General features: G+C 38.5%; 1 protein-coding gene across 1 annotated transcript in view; it reads right to left on the reverse strand.

The window, feature by feature from the left end:
• The window catches only part of LOC128642669 (ficolin-1-like), a 129245-nt gene that overhangs the window by 35810 nt on the left and 76188 nt on the right, over positions 1–17247 (reverse strand). Inside the window, exon 9 of the mRNA XM_053695451.1 lies at positions 13701–13835. Within this exon, the coding sequence (XP_053551426.1) occupies positions 13701–13835 (135 nt within the window). The remainder of the gene's footprint in view (positions 1–13700; positions 13836–17247) is intronic.

A 17247-nucleotide genomic window follows, 5' to 3' on the forward strand; every position in this document is an offset into this window, starting at 1 on the left:
GAAGACATTCGACTTAGTTGACATAATCAAACAGGGAACCCTCCTTATAGGAGGAGATTTCAATTTGGTATGGGATCCAGAACTGGATAAGAAATTCTCCAACCCAGGATCTAGCGATGCACATATCAACTCCTCTGCCCCGAAGTTTCGGGACCTGGTGTGCCAGTATCAGATTTTCGACATCTGGCGCTCTTTACATCCTACAGATAGGGATTATTCGTACCTGTCCCCAACTCATAGATCCTATTCCCACATAGACTACTCTTTTACGGATTCCTGGGCCCTAAATGATGTCCGAACAGCTAAAATGTCCCCTTGTTCGTGGTCAGACCACGATGCAGTGACCATCACCATGCCTAGTAATACGGCGCTCACATCCAGGCCAAGATGTAAATTCCCTCAATTCCTTTGGACAGATCCCCTGCAGATATAGGGACAGTGTTTGCGGAATTCTACTCTAAGTTGTATAATATTGAGGAGCATGAATGCCCGAAATCAGCGTCCCCTCAGGACATCTCGAACTTCCTGAAAACCTTAAATTTGCCACAACTTTCTGAGGAAGATGGTGAGAGGTTAACACAACCGTTCTCACTAAGAGAGGTTGAGAATGTCTTGAAACAGATCCAAAACAACAAAGCCCCCGGACCGGACGGTTTTACAGGGACGTTCTATAAGAAATTGAAACTGCAAATAGCGGAAATATTAAAAAACCTCTTCAATGAGATAAGGGAAACGGGAATGATCCGTAGGGAGTATCTGGAGGCCACTATTATCCCCATTCCGAAACCAGGAAAGAATCAGACTGAGTGTAGCAACTACCGCCCCATATCCCTCATTAATTTAGATACTAAGCTCTATTCGAAACTTATAGCTAACAGGATCGTCCATCTTCTCCCAACATTAATTCACCACAACCAGGTCGGTTTCACGTTAGGTAGACAAGGTCCGGAGAATACCAGACAACTGATTTCGGTCTTTACAGAGGAACAGAGACTGAACATCCCAATGGTGGCCCTGTCATTGGATGCCGAAAATGCCTTCGACAGGGTCAGGTGGGATTACATTTGGGAGGTCCTACGTTCCTTTGGGTTCCCAGAACTCTTTATTCTAGCGGTTAAAACCCTGTACTCAGTTCCCCATGCCAGGGTGAAGGGCATGGGATTCTGTTCTTCAGAATTCACAATTCGTAATGGGACTAGGCAGGGTTGCCCTTTCTCACCGCTCATTTTTGCACTTGTTATGGAACCTTTTGCCCAAAAGATTAGACAATCTGACCAGATCACCGGGGTCCCTTTATTAACTCTTCCAGAGAAAAAAGTCCTTTTCGCGGATGATGTGACCCTGCTTCTGACGGAACCAATGACCTCTTTGCCTGCTGTCTTTGATGTGATCCATCGCTTTGGCGAAATTAGTTACTACAAAATTAATTATAAAAATACAGAAGGCTACCACATAAAGATAGACCACCCCACTCTTCTTCGACTTCAGTCTTTATATTCTTTCTCTTGGTCAATGCAGAACCTAAAACACCTGGGGATACTCTTAAGTGTTGATCCAGATCAGATAATCCATGAAAATTTTGACCTATTGATCAGTATTCTTAAGCATCTGTTAGAAAAATGGGACTTCAAAGAACTGTCCTGGTTGGGGAGGGTCGCCTCAGTTAAAATGTCCTTGATACCGAAGGTGTTATACTTATTCCGCTGCATCCCACTGAATGTCCATAATCTGTTTCACATACACAAACTGTTCTCTACCTATATATGGCAAAATAAAGCACATAGGATAGCTTACAATACGTTAATGAGACCATTCCCTCGTGGTGGTATCGCCGCACCTAACATTTTCACTTACTACGAGGCGGCAAGACTTTCTCATGTTACAGCATCGGGCATCAGGAAAGATAGATCAGGCTGGAATCTCCTTGAGGCCTCGTGGATACCGGAGGATCTAGAACTCTCTGATTTAATTTGGGTCCCTAAAGTTCGGACACTTAGTCCCTACCCCCACAATGTTGTAGTTAAACACAACCTCTTGATGTGGGAATCCCTAAGAAACAGACTATTAATTGCCCCTCAACCTTTGCCAGTGCATCATACGGCAGGATTGTTCTGGGACCTTAAAAAAATATCCACTCGAGAGATTGGAGACTGAAGGGATTCTCATTTGTTGGGGACTTCTTTAATCAAAACCAAACTCTTGATTTGGCCTCTCTATCTACCAGGTTCACACCGACCCCACTCTGGCTCCCCTTTGAATCTCTTCGAGATCTTAGTTTCTTGAAGACCTGGGGATTTCTCACAAACTCTATTAGAAGACCTACTCCGTGGGAAACTAGATGGAGAAGCGGGTCTAAACACCCCAAACCTCTTACAATTCACTATAATCTACTCCTGTCTGATTTTACCCAAGGAGTACCGTGGCAATTTAAAGCGTGGAATAGGGAGATGGATATAAATTTCTCTGACCGAGACTGGGACACCGCCATCTCACTTACTAAAAAGACTGTACATTGTGTCACTATGGTGGAAGTATATATCAAAGTGCTTTTGAAATGGCATAGAACCCCAGTCAGACTCGCTAAAATGTACCCCGAAACTTCATCCTTATGTTGGCGTGGATGTGGAAACATGGGTACCGACCTTCACATTTTGTGGGACTGCCCGATAGTACTTTCATTATGAGAAGGGGTAGGGAATCTCTGTAATTCCTTAAAGGGACAGTCTAGTATAAATTAAACTTTCATTATTCAGAAAGGACTTTTAATTTTAATCAACTTTCCAATTTACTTTTATCATCAAATTTGCTTTTTTCTCTTGGTATTCTTAGTTTAAACTAAACATAGGTAGGCTCATATGCTAATTTCTAAGACTTTGAGGGATGCCTCATATCACATGCTTTTTAAATCTCTTTTCAACACAAAGAGACAGAAAGTACAAGTGGGCCATATAGATAACACTGTGTTCAGGCACAGGGGGTTATTTAAGATCTAGTACAACACAATGCTAAATTTAAGACAATAGATAATAAACAGTCACAGTCATGTGATCATGGGGCTGGAAGAAGGTTCCTAGATACAAGGTAATCACAGAGGTAAAAAGTATATTAATATAACTGTGTTGGTTATGCAAAACTGGGGAATGGGTAATAAAGGGATTATCTATCTTTTAAAACAATAACAATTCTATGGTAGAATGTCCCTTTAAAACTTACTGCTGAGTTATCACCTGCCAACCCTTTACTACATATAATGGCGAATGACTCACCGTTGATGTCGAGGAGATTGCTGATATACATATTCACTGCAACTACGTTGTGCATTGCGCGAGCCTGGAAATCCCCTGAACCCCCACACCTCTCAGAAATCAAAGGGGTAGTAGACAACATGGCAAGCATGGAGAGACATTTCTTCAATTCGATTGATCAAATGGATGCCTATATATATGTACATGTGTGTATTTATCTGTTTATGTATGTATTTATTTGTTTTACTGTATATTCACTGTATTATATTGTATAGAATATTTCACATTTGTTTTCTTCACGTCCAGGAAAATTTTACTTTTATTTGAAATACATATTTCTATATATATCTGTATATGCCTATACCTTTATATCTATTCCTATATATATAAAGGTATAGATATATATTTAACATTATCAGATATATATAGAAATATATATTTAAAAATAAAAATTAAATTTTTGTCTATGTTTTAGGTCTAATGAGGTTGGGTTAGCACACGTGAAGAAGTAGTAATCTTAAGGCACGTTATTGAAATATTAAATATAAAAAAACATTAATAATAATTGTATATATATACCGGTATATATATTTATAAAAATTAACCTGTATAAATCCCAAAGTTATATATAGAGATATTAAAAAATGGGAGTTAAAGCACAATTGTTTTTTTCTGAACCTCATTTCCTTACCGTACTTTCTCAAAATGTTCTTAAATAATATTTTAGCTGTCTGCCCATAAACCGTCTCTAGAAACCGGGACATTTGCACTGACGGGGAAGGGACAGAGGAGCAGAACTCTTAACTTGTGACAATCCTCCAATGTCCAGGAAGGACTGAGATGGAGATCTGCAAAAGGCTCAGAGGGTCTAATAACAAGTAAAGCAAGTTCAACAGTGAACTGTTAAAACAGAAACAATCCTCTACTATGTCTGAAAAAAATGAATAGGGTCTCTTTGTTCCCTATCACCTAGATTACGAGTTTTTCTTTAAACAGGGTGCGAAAATAACGCCAAAAAATTTCGTTATTGCACTTTCCATATCGCTGCCATTACGAGTTACTGAAAAACCTCCTTGTGCTGTGCGTTATGGTGCGTTAAGCTCCATACCGCACAAAAGCCAAGGGCTGAGTTTACGTGCTCGTGCACGCTTTACCCCATAGACATCAATGGGGAGAGAGTGTTAGAAAAAACCTAACACCTGCGATTGCGGAAGGGCAAATCGCCGTAACGCAACCCCATTGATGTCTATGGGGAAAAGAAAATTACGTTTAAACCTAACACCCTAACATAAACCCCTAGTCTAAACACCCCTAATCCGCCGCTCCCCAACATCGCTGACACTAAATAAAAATGATTAACCCCTATTCTGCCGCTCCCTGACATCGCCAACAATAATAAAAGTTATTATCCCCTATTCCGCCGCTCCCCGACATCGCTGACACTAAATAAAAATGATTAACTCCTATTCTACCGCTCCCCGACATCGCCAACACTAATAAAAGTTATTATCCCCTATTCCGCCGCTCCCCGACATCGCCGACACTAATAAAAGTTATTAACCCCTATTCCGCCACTGCCCGAAATTGCCAACACCTAAATAAACCTATTAACCCCTAAACCCCCAGCCCCTACATCGTAACTACCAAACTAAACCTATTAACCCCTAAACTGCCGCCTCCCCCCCCCCCATTGCAAAACACTTTTTTTTATAGATAGTTATATTGTAATTTTAATATAAAGTTAGGGGGGGGTGTTAGGTTTAGGGGTTAATAGTTTAATTTAGTGTTTTGTGATGTGGGGGCGGCGGTTTAGGGGTTAATAGGTTTAGTTTAGTAGTTACAATGTGGGGGGGCTGGAGGTTTAGGGGTTAATATATTTAGTTTAGTAGTTACAATGTGGGGGGTTGGAGGTTTAGGGGCTAATATATTTAGTTTAGTAGTTACAATGTGGGGGGTTGGAGGTTTAGGGGTTAATATATTTAGTTTAGTAGTTACAATGTGGGGGCTGGAGGGTTTAGGGGTTAACAGGTTTAATTTAGTAGTTGCGATGGGGGGGTTGGAGGTTTAGGGTTTTAATACTTTATTATAGTGTTGGTGATGTGGGGGGGCCGGCGGTTTAGGGGTTAATATGTTTATTTAGTGTTGTCGATGTCGGGGGGCAGCTGATTAGGGGTTATTAGGTTTATTTTTGTAGTTTATAGTATGTAGTTGGCGCTCCTAGAAGACAAAATGTCCCTTTGGAGCCGGGACAAGGATCAAATGTGGTTTATATATGTATATGTGTTAGTTGATTTTGTAAAGGACTATTGTCTAATAAATAAAAGAATAGAATCGCTTGGTTATAGAACCAAAATCGCAACAAAGTATATTGAATAAAAAATATATAAAATATATATAAATACCTCCGTTTGTTTTTAAAATTGCTTGTTTTTTTTAAAAAAAAAGACTTGTTTTAGAAAATGCTTGTCTTAAAAAACAAATTTTTATTTTCATAAAAACCTGTGGTTAAGGTAATACATTCACTTAGAAGATATTAATAGTAGATAAGTTTAAAACAACATATGCTCTTTTGTCATAAAACAGTTGCAACAGAAGATATAATCGAGGCTTTTACAATACGAATTTTTAAGGGGACGATGTCTCCCCTGATATATTGGGGGGTAGTTATCAACGTGTCAACTTTCCTGCCTTCGCCGGTTCAATACGCCCGCCTAAGCTCGCCTACCTTCGCCGCCGCGGACCTGAAAAAATACGCCTAAGTTATCAATAAATCTGTCAAAAAGCCGCGCACCAAGTACGGGGCGATGAGCAGCGAACTGTGATAGTTATCACTCATCCGATCTCGCTGCTCTTCGGCTTTTTGACAGCTTTATTGCTAGCCTGTCACTAAGCACCCACACTAAACTACACTGTTCTACACCCTATACCGGCGCCCCCGGAGCCCCCCGCAACTAAATAAAGTTACTAACCCCTAAACCGCCGCTCCTAGACCCCGCCGCAACTGTTATAAATGTATTAACCCCTAAACCGCCGCTCCTAGACCCCGCCGCAACACTTATACATTTATTAACCCCTAAACCGCCGCTCCTAGACCCCGCCGCAACACTTATAAATTTATTAACCCCTAAACCGCCACTCCCGGACACCGCCGCAACCTACATTATACCTAGTAACCCCTGTCCTGCCCCCCCTATACCGCCGCCCTCTATAATAAAGTTATTAACCCCTATCCTGCTGATCCCGCACCTCGCCGCAACTAAATAAATAGTTTAACCCCTAAACCGCCGCTCCCGGACCCTGCCGCAACCTATATTAAATTTATTTACCCCTAATCTGCCCCCCCTACACCGTCGCCACCTATAATACATTTATTAACGCCTATCCTGCCCCCCACTACACCGCCGCCACTGTAAGAAATTTATTAACCCCCTAAACCTAAGTCTAACACTAACCCTAACACCACCCCTAACTTAAATATTAATTAAATAAATCTAAATAATATTTCTATTATTAACTAAATGAATCCTATTTAAAACTAAATACTTACCTATAAAATAAACCCTAATATAGCTACAATATAAATAATAATTATATTGTAGCTATCTTAGGATTTATTTTTATTTTATAGGTAACTTTCAATTTATTTTAACTAGGTACAATAGCTATTAAATAGTTATTAACTATTTAATAGCTACCTAGCTAAAATAAAGAGAAATTTACCTGTAAAATAAATCCTAACCTAAGTTACAATTACACCTAACACTACACTATACTTTAAGAAATTATTCCTATTTAAAACTAAATACTTACCTGTAAAATAAACCCTAAGATAGCTACAATGTAATTAATAATTACATTGTAGCTATTTTAGGATTTATATTTATTTTACAGGTAACTTTGTATTTATTTGAGCTAGTTAGAATAGTTATTAAATAGTTATTAACTATTTAATAACTACCTAGCTAAAAGAAATACAAAATTACCTGTAAAATAAATCCTAACCTAAGTTACAATTAAACCTAACACTACACTATCATTAAATTAATTAAATAAATGAACTACAAATAACTACAATTAAATACAATTACATAAACTAACTAAAGTACAAAAAATAAAAAAAGCTGTTACAAAAAATAAAAAACATAAGTTACAAACATTTAAAAAATATTACAACAATTTTAAGCTAATTACACCTAATCTAAGCCCCCTAATAAAATAACAAAGCCCCCCAAAATAAAAAAATTCCATACCCTATTCTACATTAAAAAAGTTCAAAGCTCTTTTACCTTACCAGCCCTTAAAAGGGCCTTTTGTGGGGCATGCCCCAAAGAAAACTGCTCTTTTGCCTGTAAAAGAAAAATACAACCCCCCCCCAACATTAAAACCCACCACCCACATACCCCTAATCTAACCCAAACCCCCCTTAAAATAACCTAACACTAATCCCCTGAAGATCATCCTACCTTGAGTCGTCTTCACTCAGCCGAGCCACCGATGGAACTGAAGAGGAGATCCGGAGCGCCAGAAGTGATCCTCCAAGGGGCGCTGAAGAAGTCTTCCATCCGATGAAGTGATCCTCCAAGCGGCGCTGAAGAAGTCTTCCATCCGGGCGATGTCATCTTCCAAGCGGCGCTGAAGATCATCTTCCATCCGGGCGATGTCATCTTCCAAGCGGGGTCTTCAATCTTCTTGCTTCAGGATCCATCTTCATCCCGCCGACGCGGAACATCCTTCTTCCCCGACGGACTAACGACGAATGAAGGCTCCTTTAAGGGACGTCATCCAAGATGGCGTCCCTTCAATTCCGATTGGCTGATAGGATTCTATCAGCCAATCGGAATTAAGGTAGGAAAAATCTGATTGGCTGATTGCGATCTCAATCTGATTGGCTGATTCATTCTATTGGCTGTTTCGATCAGCCAATAGAATGCGATCTCAATCTGATTGGCTGATTCAATCAGCCAATCAGATTTTTCCTACCTTAATTCCGATTGGCTGATAGAATCCTATCAGCCAATCGGAATTGAAGGGACGCCATCTTGGATGATGTCCCTTAAAGGAGCCTTCATTCGTCGTTAGTCCGTCGGGGAAGAAGGATGTTCCGCGTCGGCGGGATGAAGATGGATCCTGAAGCAAGAAGATTGAAGACCCCGCTTGGAAGATGACATCGCCCGGATGGAAGATGATCTTCAGCGCCGCTTGGAAGATGACATCGCCCGGATGGAAGACTTCTTCAGCGCCGCTTGGAGGATCACTTCATCGGATGGAAGACTTCTTCAGCGCCCCTTGGAGGATCACTTCTGGTGCTCCGGATCTCCTCTTCAGTTCCATCGGTGGCTCGGCTGAGTGAAGACGACTCAAGGTAGGATGATCTTCAGGGGATTAGTGTTAGGTTATTTTAAGGGGGGTTTGGGTTAGATTAGGGGTATGTGGGTGGTGGGTTTTAATGTTGGGGGGGGTTGTATTTTTCTTTTACAGGCAAAAGAGCAGTTTTCTTTGGGGCATGCCCCACAAAAGGCCCTTTTAAGGGCTGGTAAGGTAAAAGAGCTTTGAACTTTTTTAATGTAAAATAGGGTAGGGAATTTTTTTATTTTGGGGGGCTTTGTTATTTTATTAGGGGGCTTAGATTAGGTGTAATTAGCTTAAAATTGTTGTAATATTTTTTAAATGTTTGTAACTTATGTTTTTTATTTTTTGTAACTTAGCTTTTTTTATTTTTTGTACTTTAGTTAGTTTATGTAATTGTATTTAATTGTAGTTATTTGTAGTTAATTTATTTAATTAATTTAATGATAGTGTAGTGTTAGGTTTAATTGTAACTTAGGTTAGGATTTATTTTACAGGTAATTTTGTATTTCTTTTAGCTAGGTAGTTATTAAATAGTTAATAACTATTTAATAACTATTCTAACTAGCTAAAATAAAGAGAAATTTACCTGTAAAATAAATATAAATCCTAAAATAGCTACAATGTAATTATTAATTACATTGTAGCTATCTTAGGGTTTATTTTACAGGTAAGTATTTAGTTTTAAATAGGAATAATTTATTAAAGTATAGTGTAGTGTTAGGTGTAATTGTAACTTAGGTTAGTTTTTATTTTACAGGTAAATTTCTCTTTATTTTAGCTAGGTAAGCTATTAAATAGTTAATAACTATTTAATAGCTATTGTACCTAGTTAAAATAAATTGAAATTTGCCTGTAAAATAAAAATAAATCCTAAGATAGCTACAATATAATTATTATTTATATTGTAGCTATATAAGGGTTTATTTTAAAGGTAAGTATTTAGTTTTAAATAGGATTCATTTAGTTAATAATAGAAATATTATTTAGATTTATTTAATTAATATTTAAGTTAGGGGGGGGTGATAGGGTTAGTGTTAGACTTAGGTTTAGGGGTTAATAATTTTATTACAGTGGCGGCGGTGTAGGGGGGGGCAGGATAGGGGTTAATAAATGTAATATAGGTGGCGACGGTGTAGGGGGGCAGATTAGGGGTTAATAACTTTATTATAGAGGGCGGCGGTATAGGGGGGGCAGGATAGGGGTTACTAGGTATAATGTAGGTTGCGGGGGTGTCCGGGAGCGGAGGTTTAGGGGTTAATATGTATAGAGTAGCTTGCGGTGGGCTCCGGGAGCGGCGGTTTAGGGGTTAATATGTATAGAGTAGCTTGCGGTGGGCTCCGGGAGCGGCGGTTTAGGGGTTAATATGTATAAAGCTTGCGGTGGGCTCCGGGAGCGGCGGTTTAGGGGGTAATACATTTATTTAGTTGCGGCAGTGTAGGGGGGGCAGATTAGGGGTGTTTAGACTCGGGGTACATGTTAGGGTGTTAGGTGCAGACATTTCCCATAGGAATCAATGGGATGTCTGGCAGCAGCGAACATGAACTTTCGCTATGGTCAGACTCCCATTGATTCCTATGGGATCCGCCGCCTCCAGGGCGGCGGTTTGAAAACCAAGTACGCTGGGCCGGAAAAGTGCCGAGCGTACCTGCTAGTCATTTGATAACTAGCAAAAGTAGTCAGATTGTGCCGCACTTGTGTGCGGAACATCTGGAGTGACGTAAGAATCGATCTGTGTCGGACTTAGTCCGGCGGATCGAAGCTTACGTCACAAGATTCAACTTTTGCCGGTCTCTAGCCTTTGATAACTAAAACGAATCAGCCTCGCCACAAATACAGGGAGTGCAGAATTATTAGGCAAATGAGTATTTTGACCACATCATCCTCTTTATGCATGTTGTCTTACTCCAAGCTGTATAGGCTTGAAAGCCTACTACCAATTAAGCATATTAGGTGATGTGCATCTCTGTAATGAGAAGGGGTGTGGTCTAATGACATCAACACCCTATATCAGGTGTGCATAATTATTAGGCAACTTCCTTTCCTTTGGCAAAATGGGTCAAAAGAAGGACTTGACAGGCTCAGAAAAGTAAAAAATAGTGAGATATCTTGCAGAGGGATGCAGCACTCTTAAAATTGCAAAGCTTCTGAAGCGTGATCATCGAACAATCAAGCGTTTCATTCAAAATAGTCAACAGGGTCGCAAGAAGCGTGTGGAAAAACCAAGGCGCAAAATAACTGCCCATGAACTGAGAAAAGTCAAGCGTGCAGCTGCCAAGATGCCACTTGCCACCAGTTTGGCCATATTTCAGAGCTGCAACATCACTGGAGTGCCCAAAAGCACAAGGTGTGCAATACTCAGAGACATGGCCAAGGTAAGAAAGGCTGAAAGACGACCACCACTGAACAAGACACACAAGCTGAAACGTCAAGACTGGGCCAAGAAATATCTCAAGACTGATTTTTCTAAGGTTTTATGGACTGATGAAATGAGAGTGAGTCTTGATGGGCCAGATGGATGGGCCCGTGGCTGGATTGGTAAAGGGCAGAGAGCTCCAGTCCGACTCAGACGCCAGCAAGGTGGAGGTGGAGTACTGGTTTGGGCTGGTATCATCAAAGATGAGCTTGTGGGGCCTTTTCGGGTTGAGGACGGAGTCAAGCTCAACTCCCAGTCCTACTGCCAGTTTCTGGAAGACACCTTCTTCAAGCAGTGGTACAGGAAGAAGTCTGCATCCTTCAAGAAAAACATGATTTTCATGCAGGACAATGCTCCATCACACGCGTCCAAGTACTCCACAGCGTGGCTGGCAAGAAAGGGTATAAAAGAAGAAAATCTAATGACATGGCCTCCTTGTTCACCTGATCTGAACCCCATTGAGAACCTGTGGTCCATCATCAAATGTGAGATTTACAAGGAGGGAAAACAGTACACCTCTCTGAACAGTGTCTGGGAGGCTGTGGTTGCTGCTGCACGCAATGTTGATGGTGAACAGATCAAAACACTGACAGAATCCATGGATGGCAGGCTTTTGAGTGTCCTTGCAAAGAAAGGTGGCTATATTGGTCACTGATTTGTTTTTGTTTTGTTTTTGAATGTCAGAAATGTATATTTGTGAATGTTGAGATGTTATATTGGTTTCACTGGTAAAAATAAATAATTGAAATGGGTATATATTTGTTTTTTGTTAAGTTGCCTAATAATTATGCACAGTAATAGTCACCTGCACACACAGATATCCCCCTAAAATAGCTATAACTAAAAACAAACTAAAAACTACTTCCAAAACTATTCAGCTTTGATATTAATGAGTTTTTTGGGTTCATTGAGAACATGGTTGTTGTTCAATAATAAAATTAATCCTCAAAAATACAACTTGCCTAATAATTCTGCACTCCCTGTACGCTGCGGAATTCCAGCATATTTGAGGTTGACGGCTTAATAACTACCCCCCATTGCCTTGGATATAGATATACAATATAATAGATAACACTTTAAAATATATACTGTTTCGGAGCTCCTTATATATATATATATAGCGTATTAGAAATCCATAACTACTGCTCTCAGATGGCGGTACGGATCATGTCGGTATAGGCTGTAACGCAAGCATTTTAGCCGGACCGCACAACCTGTAATACGGTGCTATGGAAAATCCCGCAATCAAACGTCATTTTTTTTAATACATAATGGACGTTGCGTTACAGGCTAATATGCATTCCTGGCCATTCCATGCGCAATGGCCAATTTTTCAGCGGTATAGCTGTACGGCAAAACTCGTAATCTAGCCGAATGTGACCAGGAGCTGATGATAAAACTGAAACACCAGAAAATTCACTTACTGGAGTTTTTATGATTGGAGGATCTGATCTGTGATCCAGCTGAGATTTTATATTAAAGTACCACTAAATACAATAGAATTGCATAATTAACATGTGCATAATATATATGCAATATCACTTACTCTGAATTTCAAATAAGCAGTATTTTTTTCTGTTTTTTTTTTTTTTTTTCCTAATTTGCCGGCCTCCTGTATCATGTGGCTGCCATCAACCAATCACAGACTAGTATACGTATACCCTATGAAATTGCTCACATGCTGAGTAGCAGCTGGTGCCTCAAAAAGTGTGCATAAAAAAAGATTGTGCAACATTTAAAAAATAGAATTAAATTGGAAAGTCTCTTAAAACTGCATGCTCTATCTAAATCATGAGTTTAAGTTTGACTTGAATGCCCCTTTAAAGGGACACTGAAGCAAAATGTTTTCTTTCATGATTCAGATAGAGCATGCAATTTTAAGCAACTTTCTAATTTACTCCCATTATCAAATTTTCTTCATTCTCTTGGTATCTTTATTTGAAATGCAAGAATGTAAGTTTAGATGCCGGCCCATTTTTGATGAACAACCTGGGTTGTTCTTGCTGATTGGTGGATAAATTCATCCACCAATAAAAAGTGCTGTCCAGAGTACTGAACCAAAAAAACAAGAATATATGCCTTCTTTTTCAAATAAAGATAGCAAGAAAACGAAGGCAAATTGATAATAGGAGTAAATTAGAAAGTTGCTTAAAATTGCCTGCTCTATCTGAATCACAAAAGAAAAAATTTGGGTTCAGTGTCCCTTTAAGCTTTATTTTGAGTCTTCAAAATGTATGTATGTATATGACCTGTGCTTATATTCTTTATTGCTATGTGCACTTGGGATTGTGCTAGTTTCGTTATTGGTTTTTGAGCCCTCTGATATTTTCCCAGTAGTATTTTCCCAACAATTAGGATTATGCTTTGTTATGCCGAGCTCCCCACATTCCCTACAGACTATCCAGGATGACGAAGCTGGTGGATTGGTCAAAGAGATCAGAAGGTGGAGTCACGGCAACACCAGGTAGAGTTCCAGCACATCAGAGGAGGAGTTGGTTGGGGGTAGATAGAGTTGCACAAGAAGTTTAGAAGGGACGAGTGATGGGGGAGGTCCAGGCAGCTCTTGGCACACCAGGAATTTTATAAGGTCCTGGGCGCTGCTGGAAGGAGTAATACCTAACCGTGGGAGCTCTTTAATTTTACTACTTTAAGGTTTATCAATACTACAATAACAAGGATATTTTGGTCCTTACCTGCATTACCACCTGTGAAGGCCCCAAGCAATAACTTGTACTTTTCATCTTCTCCTAGGATTTTGAAAGATGCGTATTTGGCTAAATGTTGTGTGCCGTCAAAGGCCTGAAGATCAATACGCAGTTCCCAGGTTCCTGTGAGGAGAAGGAGGTGTAAGCATTGCATTTGCTCCAATGTAAACATTAGAGTATCTACATAGACAAATAAATCTGCGTCCCCCTCACACCTCCACCCTTCCATTTTTATATCACAGTTGCCCTATTTCTATTTATCACAACTAAGCAGTTACTTACTATTCTTTTTACTGATAGGAACACACACCCACAGCATAGTGTTTAACATAAAGTTAGTGTAGGGACCTATAATGGCCCTGTAATGTTCTAAAGGTTTAGGCAGCAAGGGAAAGGGACAGGAGAAGAGGTGGTGCATAGGTAGCAACATAGTTGCCGTTTAGAAGGGAGGTGTCCTACCTTATAAGCTCATGCTGCAGAATCTGACACCCTCTTCTTCCTGGAATCCTGAAGTGGACATTTTTTTCCTGCCTGCCCTCCCCATTTGGCGGCATAAGGTAAAGGTAGTAACAATCGTAGTGGCATGAAAGGTTTTAATCAACTCCATTCCTTATAAAACCATTACTTTAATTTAGGTACCTCCCTCAGGTGACTAGCCGGTCTAAGCATCCTGGTGGTCCCTGAGCCTTATGTTGGAGAGTACTGCACCCTCACGGCGAGAGGCAGCAGCTTGTTGTGCATATAGGAGATGGAGAACGGGGGGATGAGTCATGGCCAGGCTGTCGGGAGGGGCGGATTTATGCAGGTTCCCCTGTGTGCCCTTCCCCCCGTGTAGGTAGGCCAGAAGATCTCAGAAACCCCTTAGTATCTGCAATAGTCCAGGTGCCGCTGTCCTCTTGTTGTTCTGGGTCTTATAGATCTATATGCCGCCATTGTTGGGGTTTTGTCAGCTAACTTTATTGAATACAAAATATCTATTTATCTATATAGATATTTTGTATTCAATAAAGTTGGCCGTGGCGGCCTGTTTTTTATACAACAATAAAGTTTCTGTCTCAATTATTATAGAAAGTTAAGTGAGTTATCTTAGACGGGGGAGTGACCTATGAGGCCTTTAACCCTTAAGGGTTATGAAACTGTATGTTTCATTGTTGCAATATAAATGCACTAAGCAGTGGCTTATACTTAATAGAAAGCATTGCAATATTTATTATTCATCAATTTAAATGGATTTTGCCTTTTATTTCTTTTTTGAAACTTCATTTGTGCAGTGCCCATTACTTCCTGTCACATCCCTACAAGGAAGCCTGGGTCTCTACAGGAAGGTTCATTTAGTTTTGATGTCATAAAACTTCTAGAGTAACATTAGCTGGGTTACTATTAAGTGAATACTAACTAAACAGGAAGTCAGATTTGCACATGCTCAGAAGGGGCAGAATGCAGCCTAAGTTGCAAGTATACCAGCTCTCTTATTTCCATGAGCGCAGTGGCTACACTGAGAATTTCTAAGAGCTAATTTTGCAAGAAAACAAGTAAGTTGTTTGCTGTTTTTTTACACAATCTGTTTCTTTTTATGTTTACTTTGATTGTATATATTTATTTTTAAAAGGGGCCACTGTTTAATATCCCTTTAATTTTTCACCATTGAGTGCAGTGATTTAACCTCTTTATTTCTAGCAACACACAGAGCAAGGGCTAAAGACCAACACCAGTAACTCTCAAGGAACAATATTTAACACATATTTTACAAGTAGTCCACACTGAGCAAGAATTTAACCCCATATATGTCTATATATGTATACATATGTGTTTGCATATAAATATATGTCTGTAAATACATATATACACATATAAATACATAAATACATATATAAATACATATATACACATATAAATACATAAATGCATATATACACATATAAATACATATATACACATATACATACATATATACACATATAAATACATAAATACACATATAAATACATATATAGTACACATATAAATACATGCATGCATATATACACATATAAATACATATATACACATATAAATACATAAATACATATATAAATGCATATATACACATATAAATACATAAATGCATATATACACATATAAATACATAAATGCATATATACACATATAAATACATATATACACATATAAATACATAAATACACATATAAATACATATATACACATATAAATACATATATACACATATAAATACATAAATACACATATAAATACATATATAGTACACATAAATACATGCATGCATATATACATATATAAATACATATATACACATATAAATACATAAATGCATATATACACATATAAATACATATATACACATATAAATACATAAATACATATAAACACCTATAAATACATATATACACATATAAATACATTTATAGTACACATATAAATACATAAATGCATATATACACATATAAATACATAAATGCATATATACACATATAAATACATATATAAACATATATATGTGTTTCTATCTATCATCTATCTCTATATATATATATATACATACATACATACATTTACTAATTTAGACCTGTGTATTTATATATCTCTTTGCATGCTTTTTTTCCCTTTAACACCAGATACCTCATCTTTGAACCCTTAAAACTTTTTTATGCAATTTTTTAATAAATTTTTCTTAGATAGTGTTATGAGTATAAATGTACTTTTTAAAGTACTTTGTGACACTTTTTTGACTCGCATAACAGTTAACCAGAGCTCTGTAGTCAGAATAAAAAAAATTAAAAAGTCAAAATTGTTTTTGAGATTGTGAAAAAGTATAACTCTATTTTGCAGATTGTTATGACCACTCTCCAGTCTCATCTGACCCAGATGTTCATTTTAAAAGCCCTTCAGAATAAAAAGTACCGGTCACAACATCCTTCTGATCTCAATGTTTTGCCTTGCTCCCGTATAAAGCATAGAGGGGGGTTACATTAAAATGCCAGTTTTTTTATATACAAGCGATTAATCCATCTACAGTGCATACTACTCATGGGCGTAATAAACCTTCTTCACCAATTATTTCAAATTCAACCAATCAGAGGGGGAGAGGAGCTCATTCCTGACACTGCAATATCCACTTGTTCCTTGTTAGTTAAAGGGACACTGAACCCAAATTTTTTCTTTCATGATTCAGATAGAGCATTCAATTTTAGGCAACTTTCTAATTTACTCCTATTGTCAAGTTTTCTTCATTTTCTTGCTATCTTTATTTGAAAAGCAAGAATGTAAGTTTAGAAGACGGCCCATTTTTGGTTCACAACCTGGGTTGTTCTTGCTGATTGGTGGGTAAATGTCAGCCACCATTAAACAAGTGCTGTCCATCTCTGAACCAAAAATGGTCTGGCTCCTTAGCTTAGATGCCTTCTTTTTCAAATTATCAGCTAGATTACGAGTTTTGCGGTATGAGTGAAAAAGCAGCATTAAGGTTCTTTTTCACTACCGCTGGTATTACGAGTCTTGCAGGTTTAGGGGCACTGCA

Source organism: Bombina bombina, chromosome 12 (assembly GCF_027579735.1).
Source record: "Bombina bombina isolate aBomBom1 chromosome 12, aBomBom1.pri, whole genome shotgun sequence".
In the NCBI taxonomy this organism is placed as follows: Eukaryota; Metazoa; Chordata; class Amphibia; order Anura; family Bombinatoridae; genus Bombina; species Bombina bombina.